This window comes from Panthera pardus, unplaced genomic scaffold (assembly GCF_024362965.1).
Source record: "Panthera pardus isolate Hobbes unplaced genomic scaffold, ASM2436296v1 HiC_scaffold_21, whole genome shotgun sequence".
NCBI lineage: Eukaryota > Metazoa > Chordata > Mammalia > Carnivora > Felidae > Panthera > Panthera pardus.
Window position 1 is genome coordinate 34,318,980 of NW_026526777.1, and position 16,216 is coordinate 34,335,195.

Below are 16,216 nucleotides of genomic sequence, written 5' to 3' on the forward strand. Positions count from 1 at the left end.
CATGGGTGCCACAGCATGGATTATGCTTAATGAAGTAAACCAGACGCAAAGAACAAATACCGTGTGATTCCATTTATATGAGAGTCCTAGAGAAGTCAAATTCATAGAAACAAAGTAGAATGGTGGCTGACAGCAGCCGGTGGGGAGGGGGCCGTGGTTACTGTTTAATGAATGCAGCGTTTCAGCTGGGGAGGAAGAGAAAGTTCTGGATGGCGGTTGTGGTTCCATAAGGATGTGAATGTACTTAATGCTACCTAGCTGGAAGGAAGAGCCCTAGGGTGTGGAGACAGTGAGGGTTAAAATGGCAGATTTTATGTGATGTTATGTGTACTTTAACACACACACACACACACACACACACACACACACACACACACAGGTAACTAAGAACACCAAAGCCAGCCTTGCGGCGCCCCAGCCATCAGGCCCTCAGCTGACAGGGGAGCGTTCCTTCGGTGGCAGGTCTGTCTGCCTAATGCCCTTCTCCCTGCCCTTCCCCTGCCCTGGCACCGGAGAAGCCATTCCCCACCTCGCCCCAGCCCAGCCATTCCCTTTAACCCAGCAGAGGGCTTGTTCCTGATCCTGATGTTTGCAGCAAAGGGAGAAACGTTTTGATTCTTAATTGAAATGTTTACCCAGAGAGCCCGGTGGGTCCTCAGCCCGAGGGGACACCAGGTATATGTGTCACCTCGAGGTTGTGGTTGCGTGGGAGATGGAAGGAAGCAATCGCTACTCCCACGTGTGTCCACGGCCGAGGCCACCAGCGAGTGGTGGCCTTCAGAGCGTTCAGCCTGTGGCACGGGTGGAAAACAAGCCCTGGGGGAGGGGAGGGGATAAGGCCGGAGGCAGGTGAAGAGCTCCCTTGCCTCTCCTGCTGTTGCTGCCTCCACACGCTCTGAGAGCAGCTATGCAAGAAACAGGAGCCGGATTCCCATCTGGGGGACCTATGGCAACCGACAGCCGAGCCTGGGAGGCTCTGACTGTGGGGAGACCGAGGCCCCGAAAGGGAGAGAAAGGCTCCCAGACTGGGAGATGAGTCAGGGCTCAGGAAGGCTGGGAACAAGATGATCAGACCTGGGGCCTTGCCCTGGGCATTCTTAATGGGACTTCTCTAATGCTAAAAGCAAAGTAAGTTTCTGGGAAAACAGGCTGAGGGTGGGAGGGATGGAAATAGCGATAAGAGCTGTTTCCCGGGAGGCGGTAAAGGACTGGTGACGAAAGATGGGGCCAGGAAGCGAGACAGTGCCTCCACCTACCTTCCTTACACTCCAGGGCCACGCGGGACTCCAGGTTGTCCATCTGCATCTGGAGCCTCTTGAGAGTGAGGTCATTTTCTCGAGACTTCCGCTTGTAGGCAATGAGGACGATGATGACGATGATGAGCAGGAGGCTGCCGCCCGCCGCGATGCTGACAATGGCTGGCAGGGTCAGCAAGCTGTCTGAGATGACACTCACCGAGCCAGGAGAGAACACCATCCCGCCCACGTGAACCTGTGCATTGCACACACACAGACGCTGTAGAGCCCTGGCATGCCATCGATCCTTATGTTTCAGAAAGGGCAATGAGTGACCACGGCCACACAGTACAGACTTGGACATGAAACAACTTCCTGCTTATCATCTCCCTTTCCTTTCTTGGGTTCTCAACTTCTACCCATCTCAATGTGGAACATGATGAGGAGGGGCTATGGAGGAAGTAGACGGGACAGCCTCACTTTGTGACAGATCATGCATGCACGGCGAGGAGGTGGGGGGGGAGTCATAAAAGGAAGAGGGTTCACTCACCATGACTTTGTGCTGCCCCGTGAGGTTGGGAGGCTCGCAGAGGAGCTGTGTCTCCGACACAGTGACAGCACACGGGGTCTCTCCAATCAGCACGGTGTAGTTGAGTTTGGCACCTCCAGAGGCAGGAGGGCAGAGGTTTTTGCCCTGGGGAGAACAGTAATCTTAAAAGGAACAATTGACGCAGGGTCGCAGAAGTTAACTGCCTAAAAAAGAGATGAAAGCCACGGGGGGAAGGGCAGCCGTGCAAAAACCAATAGACGACTCAGTGCAGAGTTTCTGGGGAAAACTTCAAACAGCCCCAATTTCCAGAGAAAGAGAGAGAAAATGCGGGGAGGAGAGAAAGCAAGGGAGGAAGGGATGGGAAGAAGACTGGAAGGAGAGACAGACTCCAAACCAGGGAGCATTTGGAGGAGAGCACGTGGGATATAAAGGAAAGTAACAAAACAGGTGGACGAACCGTTCCGGGGCACCGTGACCCCTCGGAATAGGCGCGCGGGCTACGGTGGCCATGGGAGCGGTCAATGAAAGGAAGTGTTTGCTTCCAAGGCGCTGCCGAACTTTCGCGTCCCAAAGCTCACAAGAACAAACAGCAACATTGTAAAGTGCTCCTTGAGAATCCCAAGGGCCAGATATATGGCTGGATGGGTCAATATCTATAAACAAGCTCCCTTTTCGGGGAGATGGCAGCTTTGCGAGGCCGTGAGCACAGAGAGGCGAACAGGAAAGGCCGGGAGTGAGGGGGGCTGTCACCATCACTGCACGGGCCAGGCACTGCTCTCTGCCCATCCTACCTTCAGAATGATGGGGGATCCTGGCTTTTGATCCAACACTCCCGTAGGGCTGAGCAGTTCGAAGGTTGGGTTGGGGTAGTAGATGAACTTGGTGTCGTTGTAAATGAGCAAGGACTGGACGTTATTGAAGACGAATCCAAACTCATCTGGCCGTTCCACAGTGTCCAGGCCGGGCCGGTAGTCCGTGGTCAGAGAGGGTGCCAGGCAGGTTAGGGTGGTGGTGTTCACAACTTTACAAACCTGGGAGGCCCAGAGTGCAGCATTTAAATGCAGATCGAGTGAGAGGTGGGGGGGGGGGGTCACACTACCACCTCCCGCCCTCTCTTTGCTTTGGCTTGTCACCCCCTGATTACTTGGTTGTCTTCATTAGACTGTGAGCCCCTTGAGAAAAAGGACTGTGAAATTTCGGAGACTGGGGCACACATGTTAACCTCATTCATTCATTCACCAACGTCGTTTGACGGCCTGTTCTGTGTCAGCCGCTATGCTAGCAGCTGGGGCCATCTAGTGACACTGTCATCGTCCAGAGGAGGAGACAAATGACCAAACACGCGTTATAACATAGTCCCAGACGGGGACCGGACTGCAGTAGGGGTTCGAGCACCGCTAAATACATGAGTGCCTGTGTGAAAGGCCCAGTGGGCAAGGACCAGGCAGGGTAGGAGGGTGTGTGTGTGAGAGAGAGCGCATGGCCGTGGCCTGAGGATGACTCAGGGACACTCTTCCTTGCACAGAAGGAGTGAAATGTAACCTGAAGAACGAGTAGGACTCTCCTAGACAAGGAGGGGGAGGGGTGGGGCAACGAGTCCCAGGCAGAAGGAAGGGCAGCAAAGGCCTGGGGAGGAGGGAATTTGAGGACAAAGCAGGACAGCAGTGTAGACAGGGTGTGTATGTGTTGGGCGCAGGGAGTAGCATGAGATGAGCACTCTGCCAGCACATAGTAGGTGTTCAGTTAATGTTTACTGAATACACTGATGAGTAAAAAGAATCCTTCAAGTCTTGAAGCATTCTGTTCAGGATCTCTCTCTTCTACAGCCAGGCGCCCCCTCACTCTGCACAAGGGAGTAGCCCGGGTACGGATACTGAGGTCATAATGTCCTTCCTTTTTGGGTAGACCCTGGTGTCTGTACTAAAATCCTAGCTGAGCTGGCCTTTACTTAGCGTGAGCGGTGCCATTCCCTTCTCTGGTGGTTTAGTTCCAGGGCTGTCCAGGGCGGTGGCCGGACCGAAGAAACCGCCACAGGACCCCGCGTGGCATGTGGACAAAACCCGATTCCCACGCGCTCTCCTCCTGGCTTGCGCTCAGCACGGTCCTGGTTGGGGCTCTGGGTGTCCCAGCAACAGCCAAGGGCATCTGGGAGAGCTTGGCCTGCTCAAGTACACGCTGTCCTGGCAGGTTCACATGTGTCGTGAGTCTGGCCAACATATACACACACACACACACACACACACACACACACATGAGCTTCATGTTCCGAAAACAAGACCCCGTGTGAAATCGCAGAGAAGCTGACCCTGGCACAGAGATTATGTCAGACCCCCAAGTCCAAGTGTTAACCCCCACTTTCCAGAGGGAGTTTAAGAGTTTCACTAGAACAGCCTGCTGAGGGCTGCATGCCCGGGCGGGCGGGGGTGGGGGGGCGCTCCCTAGACCAGACTCCTCTCTGAATAAGCAAATCACTCCCAAACAAGCAGGCTCTGTTCGTTAACTGCCCGGTGCTGCATCGGCACTTTATTTGCCAAAATTCCTGGGGGTTTTGCGGCCTTTGCCTTGGCCCTTCTCACTTCTCACTGGGGATGCTTCAAAATCCAGAGGCAAGAGGTAGACCCAGTGGGCTGAAGAGGTGCCTGTGGGGGCGGGGGGCAGAGTTCTGTCCCCACCGCTCCTGACAGAGAGCTCCCGACAGCAAAGGCAGGGGGCAGAGGTCACCACCTTCCCGTTGTGGAGCCAGGCTTGATGAAGAGACCACATCCAGGTGGCTCCTCCAGGCCTGTCCGCCTGCAGGCTCCAGGCAGGTCACTACTGAGCCTGAGGACCCCCAGCTCTACAGGGAGGAACTATCACTTAACTCCTTGAAACACGGAGGGCACAGTGGGTGGGCTGGGGAAACTGCTGGGGAGATTCCTGCTCAGGGTTGCAGGGGCACCCTGGTGAGGGCAGAGGACACTTAGGACCTTAGCCTTTGCAGATGGATGTCAGGTATAGAGAAGGCCTTTCCAGACCAGTCTTCTCTTCAAATGGCTTCGTGGGGACTAAGGCCGCAGGCTTTGGAGGTTAACCTCGTCAGTCACATACGTACTCTGTGCTGCCTTGACCATGTCTTTTACTTCCTGTACTTCTACTGCTGTGACATCTGGGGCCTTACGACCTGGAGGGGTCCCCCTCCCAGGACCAGCCAGTGCCTAGAGACCACAAACAACCTGCCTGCTAGAGCACGTGTTCTAATGCAAACCAATCAGTCCGGAGCCCAGACCCCCGACCGCCTCCTTTTCCATACTCTGAGCACCCATCCCCCATCCCTAATCATACCAGGCCGGGCACGGTACAGTCAGGAACAGCCCCCATGCCCCAGAGGCCGCTAAAACGATTCGGACTGGGCAACCCTAAGCCTGTTTACCTTGCCTTCATGCTTCCTTCCTGCAGAAGCCATAATAAAGGCTCTCGCCACAGTGCCCTTTCCTCCCTCTGCTTCCAGACCACCCCCGGGTGCGTCCCCCTTGGCGTGGAAGCCCCCTTCCCTTGGGGTCTGTGAGTATAACAAACTATCTTTCCAATGGCAGTTGCCTCCTGTGCTGTTGGCCTTGACATACCTGAGTAATAGTAAAACCTTTATTTCAAAACACGTACCTAATTTATTTAGGGGTTTTATCCTTCCTGAGTGTCAGTCCACTGTTCCCATTTCCACCCCTCATTTTCCTTCCTCCCACTTAGTCCTTGGAGTTTGACAAGGTGGTCTGTGAGCTACTGGGAACACTGGCTTCAGTCTGGAAGTGGAGTGGGAGCATGGGTCTTTTTACCCCCGGATCAGGCTCTCCACTTGGGATAAGGAAGCACGTGTTCTCCTGGCCCAAAGAGCTGTGACCAGGGTGGAAACTAAAGGTGTGATACGGGTGTCCCTGGATGTCTGCCATGATGGAACACCATAACCAGATCACCAGCATCTCATGGGGTCTGGTAATGAAGAGTCCAGGTTTTGGGGGGATCTGGTTGCTTCTGCCTCCAGCTACCCTCATGGCTGGGGGCAAGCCGTTACTCCTTTCTGGCATTAGTTTCCTCAGCTATACAACGAGGGGGGTGGACCAGATGATCCCTGTAACTTTTCCAGAACTTGCCTTCAAATGCTGTGTCATTTTGTGCCTTTCTGTGTTTCCTAAGGAAGCTTCCAGCATGTGGGGGGGTCTGTCAGGGATAAAAGGGCAGGCACAGAACCATCTTTCCTGTCTCTATCACAGCTACTCAATCCCCTGAGGTCAAAGCAGCAATAATAGCAATTATATGAAAAATAATGGCCATAATAGCATCTCCTGGGCTATAATTACGAATACAACAGTGTTTCAGAGAATACCGGCTAACAAGACTGAGGGGGAAGCCACCAGAACTAAAAAATGTGTAACGACATCTCAGACATTCTACTTTTATGATAGGGAACTTCGTTAAAAACCACAAACGTCCGTAGAGAAAAAAAATTAAGTTACATGGCTCCACACCGAGGAGTAAAGTAAAATGGTCGACTGATCACTTTTGCAGCCGGGGTAGGACTAGCTGCTCGCGGTGACTGCCGTTTATCAAGCGCTAACCTAGTGCCCGCCAAGGGCTTCGCGTTACAGATCGGCGAGGAGAGTCTTATCGTCAGCGTTTACACAGGCGGAGAATAGGGGATAACAGAGGTTAAACGACTTGATCGTGGTCGTACGACTAATGGAGGGCAGCGTCCTGCTTCCAATTCAGATGTGTCTGCCTCTGGAGCCAGCATTTCTTCACCCTTCCACACTGCTTCTTACGGGACCTCAAAGCAAACATAGCATGAAACCAGGAGCCCTTCTGTGCTCTCTCTTAAGCTCAGAAGCCAGTACATTTATATACTCGCCCTCTGACGAGAAATGATTATGCTGTCATTGCAAGAGTCCTTGGAAGGTTCAGGTGTTTGGGGCCATGATTCCAAGCTCAGGGTCTTGAACTAACTTTCTTCCCCCATAGACGGCTGCTCCAGTGCATCTGGTTGGAAGAGGGAGCTAACGCGGACCTCATCACATTGCAAACCCAGACGCAGAGCTGTGGTTATAGGGAGGGCCAGGCGGACCAGCGGTTACTCACGTTGACAGACTCCTTGCCATTAAACTTGACTCGGACCCTTGGCTCCTGAATGACATCCAGGTTGAAGCCTGTGATGGTCAGGGGTGTGTGGCCACTGGGAACAAGCAGAGGCTGGGTTAGGTTAAAAGCCCTCTCAAACGGCTACCACCTCGACCCCGGCCCCCTCACAAGACAGGGGTTCTGTCAGGTGGCGGCTGGGCGTTATCCGTCCCACCTCTGCCTCACCTGGCAATGCTCCACTCCGGCTCAATGCGCTGCACCCGGGGGTCATCTATGTACTCGAACTGCAGGTTGTTATCCACGCGGGCTCGGTCGACACTCACGGAAACGGGGACTGGGCCCAGTCCGTTGGATGACGGGGGTGAGACACACACGATCTCGTTCATTGACCGCCTGACAGGAAGACAGCAAGAGGGTTGCAAAGAAAGGCATTGGCAATGAGGAGAGCTCTCTGGCTTCAGAGGTGATTTTCCTCAGTCTGAGGGTATGTATGGCCCACAAAATGCTCTGTTCCTTCATACTCTACACAACGGAACATATCCCTTATCGGTGTATATCAGTGCCTCTTTTTACTGGAGATCCGACTCTGGTTGGACGAGGGAGGGAACACGTTGAAGAAGGGGATTGGAGAATGTGGGGCAGGGGTCAGGGCTTCGTGGGCTTTGGGTGATCTTTTCTTTTCTGGATTTTTCTAGAATAGGCTAGTTAGCCAGTGCTTAGAGTCTGGTCAGTCATTCAGTAAGTATTCACTGAGCACCTACTATGCAGAGAAGTGAACACAGTCCTTGCCCTTAGGGAGTTTATAACCGGAGGAGGAGATGATTGGCTAATACTGAGCACGTTGGGTTCTCACCCATGGATTCTCTCAGGATTCTCTATATCCCCAAGGCCTCATCGGAGTATCCGGCAAATAGCAGCTGTTCAGGTTTTCATGCACAAGAGATGCCCTGAGGATAAGGCTGTGTGCTTGCTGAGGACTGAGGTCATGTAGTCTCCATGTTTCTCGAGTCCCCATAGTGGGGACCTAATGAATGCTGGGTCCTGATGGTGACTGGAGAGTTTCTGGGAACTTCCCCATCAGCAGCTCTCACGGCCCTTGTTCTCATTATTTTTAGAAGTATCTAGCCCCTAGATACATTGACTAAGTGGTCTATATTGCTATAAACTGAGTAGTGGGATGGATTGCTCACAGGGACTGGAATGGTGTTTGGGCCCAGGGCCTGGCCCACACCGTGGGAGTAAAGGGGCGGGCACCTGTGTGAACACGCCCGGAACAGGCGCGCACACGCCTCACACGTACAGCCTTCCAGTGCTCCTTTGAGCCCATCTCACCCATAGAACTCGCAGGTCTGGTTGCCCAGATATACAGCCACGCTGCTGCCTGCCCCGAGGTAATGGCCTGTGATGGTTACCATGGTGCCTCCCGATTCTGGTCCTCGGATGGGGTTGAGCGACAGCACAGAAGGGTTCTTTGGAAAAAAACAGAGAAACGGTCACACTCAGGTTTGGGCCAAAGGGACAGACCCATGCTGGACGTAACGACCAAAGGAGGAGCTGTGTCCCTGCTCAGAGTGCAGGTACTTTTCCTGCCCTTTCTCATCTCTTCTCCTGGAGCTGAAGCCCTTTCTAAGAGGCTCTTGGCATGTCCAGGGAAGGCAGAAGGACCGCGCTTTAGAATTAATTAACTCCCTGGGGAGTCTCATGCTCATAACACCAATGGGAAGGCAGAGGTAACACCGACTAATCTATCAATTAGTTTACAAATTGAGAGCAATTTGAAAATGCTTCTCTATCTAGAGCCTGCACTGATTTTTTTTGGCACAAAATCGATTAGGCTGAATAAAGCATCCTTGTCTGCATTGGGCCACTAAGGGGCCAAAGTCCTCCATTAATGGCCCCTGCACATGTCCTGTCCCTTCCTAAGCATGTGAGGGGTACGGCCGCGGGCCTGTACAGACGGCTGTCAGTCAGTGTTAGATACAGCTTCCCCCCCACCTTCATCAGGAGGATGTCCTATCGATGGCCAGCACATTTTAGTCAACTCCCTAAGCTGTAAAATAAAATCCGAAGCTTGAAAGAAATGTCATGTGGCCTACGGTGCATCCGGCAGCTGACCTAAATCAGAAAGGAATTGCTCCTGCCTGGAGGGCCAGACTGGGGGAGTGGGAAGTGCTTTTAACTGAACAACTATACCTGCATGAATTCTAGACCGCATTAGCCGGTCACTGTCCATTGGCCCTGAAGCAAGCTTCTAGATCACTCTGGGCTTTTGTTTGCTCCAATGTCAAGAGAGGAGGGCGGGCTAAATGATCTCTAAAGCCTCTCCCATCTGGGACATTCTACGGTTTTCTCCCCCCCCCCCCCCCCCCCCCGCGTCTTTCTGTGTTTGCTGCTCACAAGAGACCCTGTCTGTCCTGCGTTGAAGATAGGGGAAGCCGGTGGCAGGCAGACAATGGTACTCTCCAATCTGAGGAAAAGATGACTACGAGAAATGGACAGAGATGCCAAGATAAGAAGGCAGAGCCTGGAAAACCTAAAACAAGCAGTAAAATGCTTTAGAGAGAATAAAATGTTGTGGTCTAATGATTTTTTCAAAACTCTTAGCAAGGCTGGTTTGACCCCATCTGCTGGTGTTAACACTTTTTAATGAAGAACTCAATGTGGCAATATGGAAAAGTGTCAGCAAAGGGACTCCAGAGCCCCAGAAGCAAGTTATTGATTCAGCAGGAAGGTAGCCCCAGCAGATTCCAAGGCCCCAGAAGCACGCTATCGATTCAGCAGGAATACAGTGCCGGCCTTCGAGAAAGTTGTCATGATTCTACTACCCGCCGCCCGAGCACGAAGAGATGTCTTCAGCTGTGAGTGTGCATCGGTGTGCCTAACCACACCGTCACACAGAGCAACTCACTCAGTACCCCCTGCTCCCATGGTCCTGCCACAGACACATGTCTCTGCAGGATTTGAAGTGACTTCTTTAAACTCCCACTCGCGATAGCCTTGGCAGAAAACAAAGCGTGTGGATAAATATAGACCTTTTTAATTAGGTCCCTCAGGGGATCTGTCCTCATTAGGCTGGAATGAGACTAAGATATCACACTGGCAGGACAAGCGGTGGCTCCCTCCCTCCCTTACGGGTAGGATCCACTTTCTAAGAAAGACCTGATCTTGCCTTATTTAGAATTCTGGCCCGTGACTCTCTGAGACTCTCATAGCATCGTCAGTCACACAGCCATCCTACCCCCGGCTTGAGGGGGGTGTGGGGCCTTTGTGGGAGAAGCCTAGAACAGGCTGGGAGCCCCGTAGCCCAGTACTCACCACAAAGGTGTACTGTTGATGGGACTTGGTCATGAACTCTGGCTTACACTCGCCAATGCATAGGCGTACAGGCCCGGAGGTGGTTCCCACGAGGGCATGGCCCATCTCACAGACGATCCTGAGGAGAGAGCAAATCTTCCCGTGAGAGGCCTGGCCACAGCCCACATCCCTGCCTAGACTTCTCATCTTACCTCCCCCGTGCCCCCCACCCCCCCACCCCCGTCCCAACGAATGACTCATCACACACTTGCACTGGTGCTGTACCAAGACTCAGCTTGCTCACCCATCTAGCTGTGTGACCTCGGGGAAGGTGCTTTCCCTTTCTGGGCTTCAGCCTCTCATCTGTACAGTGAGAAGCCGAATGAGATCACCTCTAAAGTCCGGAGTGCCTCCAAATGCTATGCTGCTTAATTCTCGGAATCGACCTGTATTCCCAGTGCCTCTGAGGTGCCTAGCATGGGGTAGTTACCCAGTATTTGTGGGATAAAACCCAATGTCCAACAGGGAGACCCAGGGGCAGTAATTTCGTGTTCCTTTCTGTGTGACAAGTCAAAATGGCAACTCGCCCTAAAGGAGTGAGTGAGGGCCTGTTTGCCAAAGTGGTTTGTTTCCTACAGTGAGGTTTAAAAAGGGAATAGATAATCTGATGAGATAGTGAACGCCCAAACCAGGAGCTCCCGGCCAAAGGGAGGAGCCGAGTCCCTCGGCAGCAGAAGGGGTGGATGGCGGATGAGTTCATTAGGACGGCAGTTGACAGTGGACTCCCACTTAATCAAAGTCTGAGCGCCCTAAGCTGGTGGGCGAGGCAGCGAACCAGCCGTGGGGTTGGAAGTCACGTCTCACATTAAGAGGCTGGGTAGCTGGAGGCAAGAGGGGGATACAGTGTTTTCTCTCATGAAGTGCAGATCAATACCCCCAGTGATGACCTCCCTGGTGCCTGAGATCAGTTACAACAAGCACATTTAGACACTGGTTGCCTTGGCCACAGCAGCCTTCTCGAAAGGGCGGGCAGCTGGAGGATACGGGAGAGACTGAAGAAATCAGGTTCGCGGGGGGGCTCTCTCGCTTAGAATTAGAAGGCACGGGGTCCCATGAGGCTCCGCAAGAGAACCCAAGGACGGAAGAAAGGACTTTCGATTCCTCCCAACACCGCATAAGAGTTCGGAGCAGTCTGGTGCCCCCGGTAGGTTTGCTTAGCGGGGAGGCAGGAAAACAGACCCCGGTGCACTCATTCCCAGCATTACGCCGGCACCATGGGGGTAGATCCGCGTCTAGCTGGGAGGCGCTTATCGCCACGGCTTCTCCAGGAAGGAAGGTAACTAAACAGAGATTTCATTTCGATGTAATAAAACTTGCATTAAACAAACACACCGCACGCTCGCACACACGCCATGCCGCAGATCTCCACCTCCTTCATAACAGTTAATCCCAAATAAGTACTTTGACTCCTGGTGAATATTTACTTAACATGCAATAACTGTCTTATCACGTTTAGCATATTAGATTCAACAAGAAAGTACTGAATGCGCATGGAAGGGTAGTCTCCCTTCCCTTCCTCCATGAATAAATAAATTAATTACGAACCCAGAGTAAAGCTGATAGGGACGATCAATTAGTATTTTACACAGAACTGTCTTCTTAAACCTCATTAGCAGAGCATTTGAGAAGCTTAATTTAAGGTACTGTGTGTGGTTATTTTCAGGCCGCTACCTGCTCGGAGTAACAAATCTCTCATCCCGTTTCCTGGGCCCTAGTGCCTGCACCTGTTTGGGGTCCCTGCCGTCCTGCAAACCATATGCCCTGTACTCCTGAGACGCTTCAGAGGAGATTCTGTCATCCATTGCAGGAGAAGAGGAGGACAAAGAAGAAGGGGGACCAGATAAATCTCTTTCCTTCTCTCGTCCCTCCCTCACCACCCCCTGGACACTCTGTGCTACAGTCATCCTCCAGAAGAAAGGAGGAAGAAGAGATCATGGTAGGCTTGATATCACGGAGGGAGGAGATATGACAACCTGTGAAAGCCATGGGCCTACTTTTTCCTCCTGGGACCCAGGGGTCTGTGCAGGAGAGGAGAAGGCCTAGAATGGCCCATTCAGCTGTCTCTGTAGGGTGTGAACAATGGCCTAGAACCCTTTGGTGCACCGTCTTTTCTAGAACATTTCCTTATGTCCCAAAACATAAGCTTTACGTATCAGGGACCTGGGAGAAGGGGGACAGATGCGAGAGGAGTACTGCCCAAGTGTCCAAGGCTGAGCACCCGCAGTTGGCCCTGAATGCCCCACCGCGAAGGGCATGATGCAAGGGGGGCAGGGGTAGGCTGCAGCAAGGTGCCAGAGCACTACCCTGGGTTCCCTTCCTTGGCACTGTGACTGATGCCTCTCCCCACCCATGGAATGAGGTTCACCTTCACCTGTGAGTGGGAAGCGGGCAGGGGGAAGCTGTGGGCTGTAGCAAAGGGTTTGGGGTGGTAGGGAAGAACTGGGAGAGAATCCTAAGGAATTGAGAAGCACGCGGAAGAACCCCAATGACCTCTCACTCTCCCTCCTTTTATTCCCGGTCCACCCCCCTCCCCTGCCCGGTGCTCGCACTGAAGGTTGGAAGATACAGAATACAATTGTATCATTTGTTGTCTGAGCTCAGGGAGAGAGGAAGGTAAGGAAGAAGCAGGGGAGGCTGCTGGGAGTAAAAAGGGTTATACCGAGGAATGATGGTCGGGCCATGGCAGATTGGGGACCTTAATAATAATAAGAGCTACAATTTACTGAGCTGTGATCACAGCAGGCACAGTACAAGATAGGCTCTCGTGTCATCTCGAGCTCCCCTGCAGGGCGGTCCTATTAGCTCCATTTTATGGGCAATGAAACCAAGGCTCAGAGATGCCACGTGACTTGTCCACGGCCACAGCGGCAGAGCCACGGTTCAAATTCAGGTCAACCTGACTCCAAAGCTTGAGCCTTTGACCATTCTGCTCTACTGCTTGCAGAATTAATGGAATGCTTTCTATGTATTTTGGGGAGGGGACAGGGTGGACGTGGCAGCAATGTCGGGGTGCAGTTGAGGTTGCTGGGGTGTCGGGAGGTGCCCCCTACCTTCCCGGGTGTCGATGACCACAGACAGCAGTGTGTGCACCACTTCCTCCTTCAAGCCTTACGCGTTGGCAAAGTTCCTGTGGTTTGATTTCTGGGGGCCTCCTGCCTTCCTGGCCTCTTCCTGGTGTCTCTGGTGGCTCTAGGATCCCCAGTATATTATAAGGAGATGACAGCTGGGGATGCCGACATTTTTCTCTTGCAAAATGAGGGGCCTGACTAAACAACTATCCACGTTCAACATTTGGAGGTTCTACTCCTCCCTGGTTGACAGGGAGCTTCTGGGGACACATTAGTGACACCGACAGGCTTTCTAACGGTGGGAAGTGCGGTTCCCTGGGGCATACAGTTTCCTCCTCTGACATCCTAAGGATGTCTATTTCTCCATTTCTCCATTCCCCGGATGAGACTTTTGAGAATCTGGGAGCAAAGTGATTTGCCCCAAGTCACCCGGTTCCCCAATAGCTGAGCTCCTGGCACCCAGCCCGGTGGTGTCCTCATCCCACACACTGTACCACCTCCCACAGACCGGCAGGGATGGTGCCTTTCTCCGCACAAGCGTGCACCCCTGGGGGTGGGGAGCTTCGGCCCCCACCTGAGTCTTATCACCCAGGAAACGTCCTGTGATGGAATCATCCAGCCCTCCACAGACCGGTGGGGTGCTGATTGCAGGACTAAGCGGGGCCTTTTAACCAACATTAACCTAATTGCTGAGTGATAGATGGTGTGGCACAAGCATATGGCGGGCCATTACCGTGCCCGCTAACCCTGCCCGCACCCGGGACACTGCACTGGCCCGTGTAGCCAAATTCATCTCTCCCGGACATCTGTAACGATCATGCCTGCTGCTGTCTGCCCGGGCGGGAGGCTTTAATGATGCTAACAAACTCTGAAGCCTCGAGAGTGGTAAGGAGCCTGGGGAGGCTGGAAACCAGGGCTGTACCAACTGAGGTGTGGAGGGCCTGCTCCCTCCTGCCCACACCGCGCCCCACACGAAGGCAGCGTTGGTTTTCTGGAGTGCCGGGCCACCAACCTCGACCGATCACCTCCCTGGGCTCCCTGCATAGCCTCACTTGTGGATTCTACAGGCGCTTTCCCCCCTGGCCCTGGGTGAGGGTGGTGCATTTGATTCCAAAGATAGAATACTTCCTCACATTCCTATGGTACATCGCAGTCTCCTTTTTCTCATCTTACTGAACTTCCCCCCAAAACCCGTACCGTAGGAATCACGATTTCCATGAGGTTGATGAAGGTCAGAGAGACTGACAGTCTGCTAAGGCCTCAGGGCTGGTCAGTAGAGCAGGCAGGACTAGAACACGTTTGAATTCCAAATCTCATGAGCTCTCCGTGTCCAGCTGCCCAAGAGTTTGCACTTCTCAGCTCAAAGCCATACCCAGTGGTCCCCCAAACCCTTTCCTTTGGAGTCCTGTGGCATCTCACCAAGTTGGAGACTTGACTTCTGTCTGGAGGCCCAGGGCAGGTCCTTAAAGCCAAGGTGGATTCGGGGTAGGTGGCACCGAGGGTCTCGCCCAGCCTGGCAGGGCTCTGACCCGGAAGGACTCCACAGACTGTCCCGCCTCCTGCCCCAGATGCGTCCACCTCCTCTCTGGCTCCACAGCCTCTGTAGTTTCCCTCTTTTCTCCCTCATCTCTTTCCTGTAGCCCCAGCCAGTCCTCCCTCCAAGATTCAGCCCTTGCAGGGAGAAGGTTGTCAGGGGAGGAGCCGGTCTGAAGGATTAGAACGGCTCTTTCTCCCCCGAGGTGGTGAGCGGACATCAATGGGGTCCTCAAAGCCTGGGAAGTCACTCCTCTGACTCTGACCCTGCTCTGGGCCCACACCGGAATCGTGGCCCCTGACCCCGGAGGATCATGACATTTTCAGGCCATTCTTGTCCGGGAGTCTTGCCCTATCCACTCTTACGAGACAGGGAGACCTGGAGTGGAAGTCAGGAGACTCGGGTTCCAGCTCTGCCTTGGCCACTTGTGCACTGAGTGAACTGGGGAAGTCATTTCACTTCCCCAAGCCTTTTGCCTTCTCCTGCTTTGTAAAGGGAGATAACAGCATCCACCTCTGAGTCCTTTCCAATTAAAAATGAGAAAATGGATGAGAAGGGGCAAGGGCTGACAGAAGAGAAAGTGATCTCATTTTTCTGGTGGTTACTAAAGGCTGGGTCTGGGCAGGTCAGGGGGAGGGCCTGGGGCTGCAGGGGGGTGGAGCTAGGGCAGAGAAGCCCCTCCCACAAGCCCTGCTCTGGGGCTCCCTCCTCACATCCCTCCCCCTCGCACAGCACAGCTGTGTTCTCAGCAGGACTAGGGAGACTTGACCCCACTTTACATGACAAATCATCCAGAATGATCTCCCTTCCATCTCTCTTTGGGATTGGGGTGGGGGGAGCATCCCTCCTTCCAGGCTCCTGCCCCCAGTTTTGTGCCCATCTCCCGCCCACCAACTCCACAGTGGTCACCACTGCCAAATGAACACCCCAAATTGGAACATATGTCACTCCTGGAGCCCCGTTCGCCTGTCCGCGGCTACATGCCTATTTTCTAATTTCCAGCTGACATTTCCCTTAGTGAAATAAATGAATTTGCTCCGGCGGAGGCCCTGCTCGGATTAAGCTGCTGTCAGAGCCCCATGAGCCAAACAAATTGTTGCCCGCAGCCCACTGTGCGGGATGCATTCCAATGGGGGCTGGCAGCGGAGGGGCAGGGAGACCGAGGAGGAACCTGGGCTGGCTGGGAACGTGGCTCGGTGGCCAGGGCAGGTGAAGACTGAATGAGAGACAGTGTTGCGCTAGGAGTTCTGATGCCACAGGAGCCAGGGGACAGGGAATCACACACATAGGAGCCTTTGAAAGTGGAGGTGGGGTAGAAGAGGGCCCAGGGAAGGCTTTTGGGGGCAGGGTCCACGGGAGCAGAAGGGTG

At 53.5% G+C, this 16,216-nt stretch overlaps 1 protein-coding gene across 2 annotated transcripts in view; it reads right to left on the reverse strand.

Annotated features, from left to right (window-relative positions):
- Window positions 1-16,216, reverse strand: part of PLXNA2 (plexin A2) — a 206,575-nt gene that overhangs the window by 17,707 nt on the left and 172,652 nt on the right. The window contains exons 12-18 of one of the 2 annotated variants that reach the window (XM_053909121.1): window positions 10,207-10,324; window positions 8,224-8,360; window positions 7,117-7,284; window positions 6,892-6,985; window positions 2,577-2,816; window positions 1,786-1,929; window positions 1,257-1,491 (exon numbers count right to left, since the gene is read on the reverse strand). In XM_053909121.1, the coding sequence (XP_053765096.1) occupies window positions 1,257-1,491; window positions 1,786-1,929; window positions 2,577-2,816; window positions 6,892-6,985; window positions 7,117-7,284; window positions 8,224-8,360; window positions 10,207-10,324 (1,136 nt within the window). The remainder of the gene's footprint in view (window positions 1-1,256; window positions 1,492-1,785; window positions 1,930-2,576; window positions 2,817-6,891; window positions 6,986-7,116; window positions 7,285-8,223; window positions 8,361-10,206; window positions 10,325-16,216) is intronic. The other variant, XM_053909122.1, reaches the window with a different exon arrangement.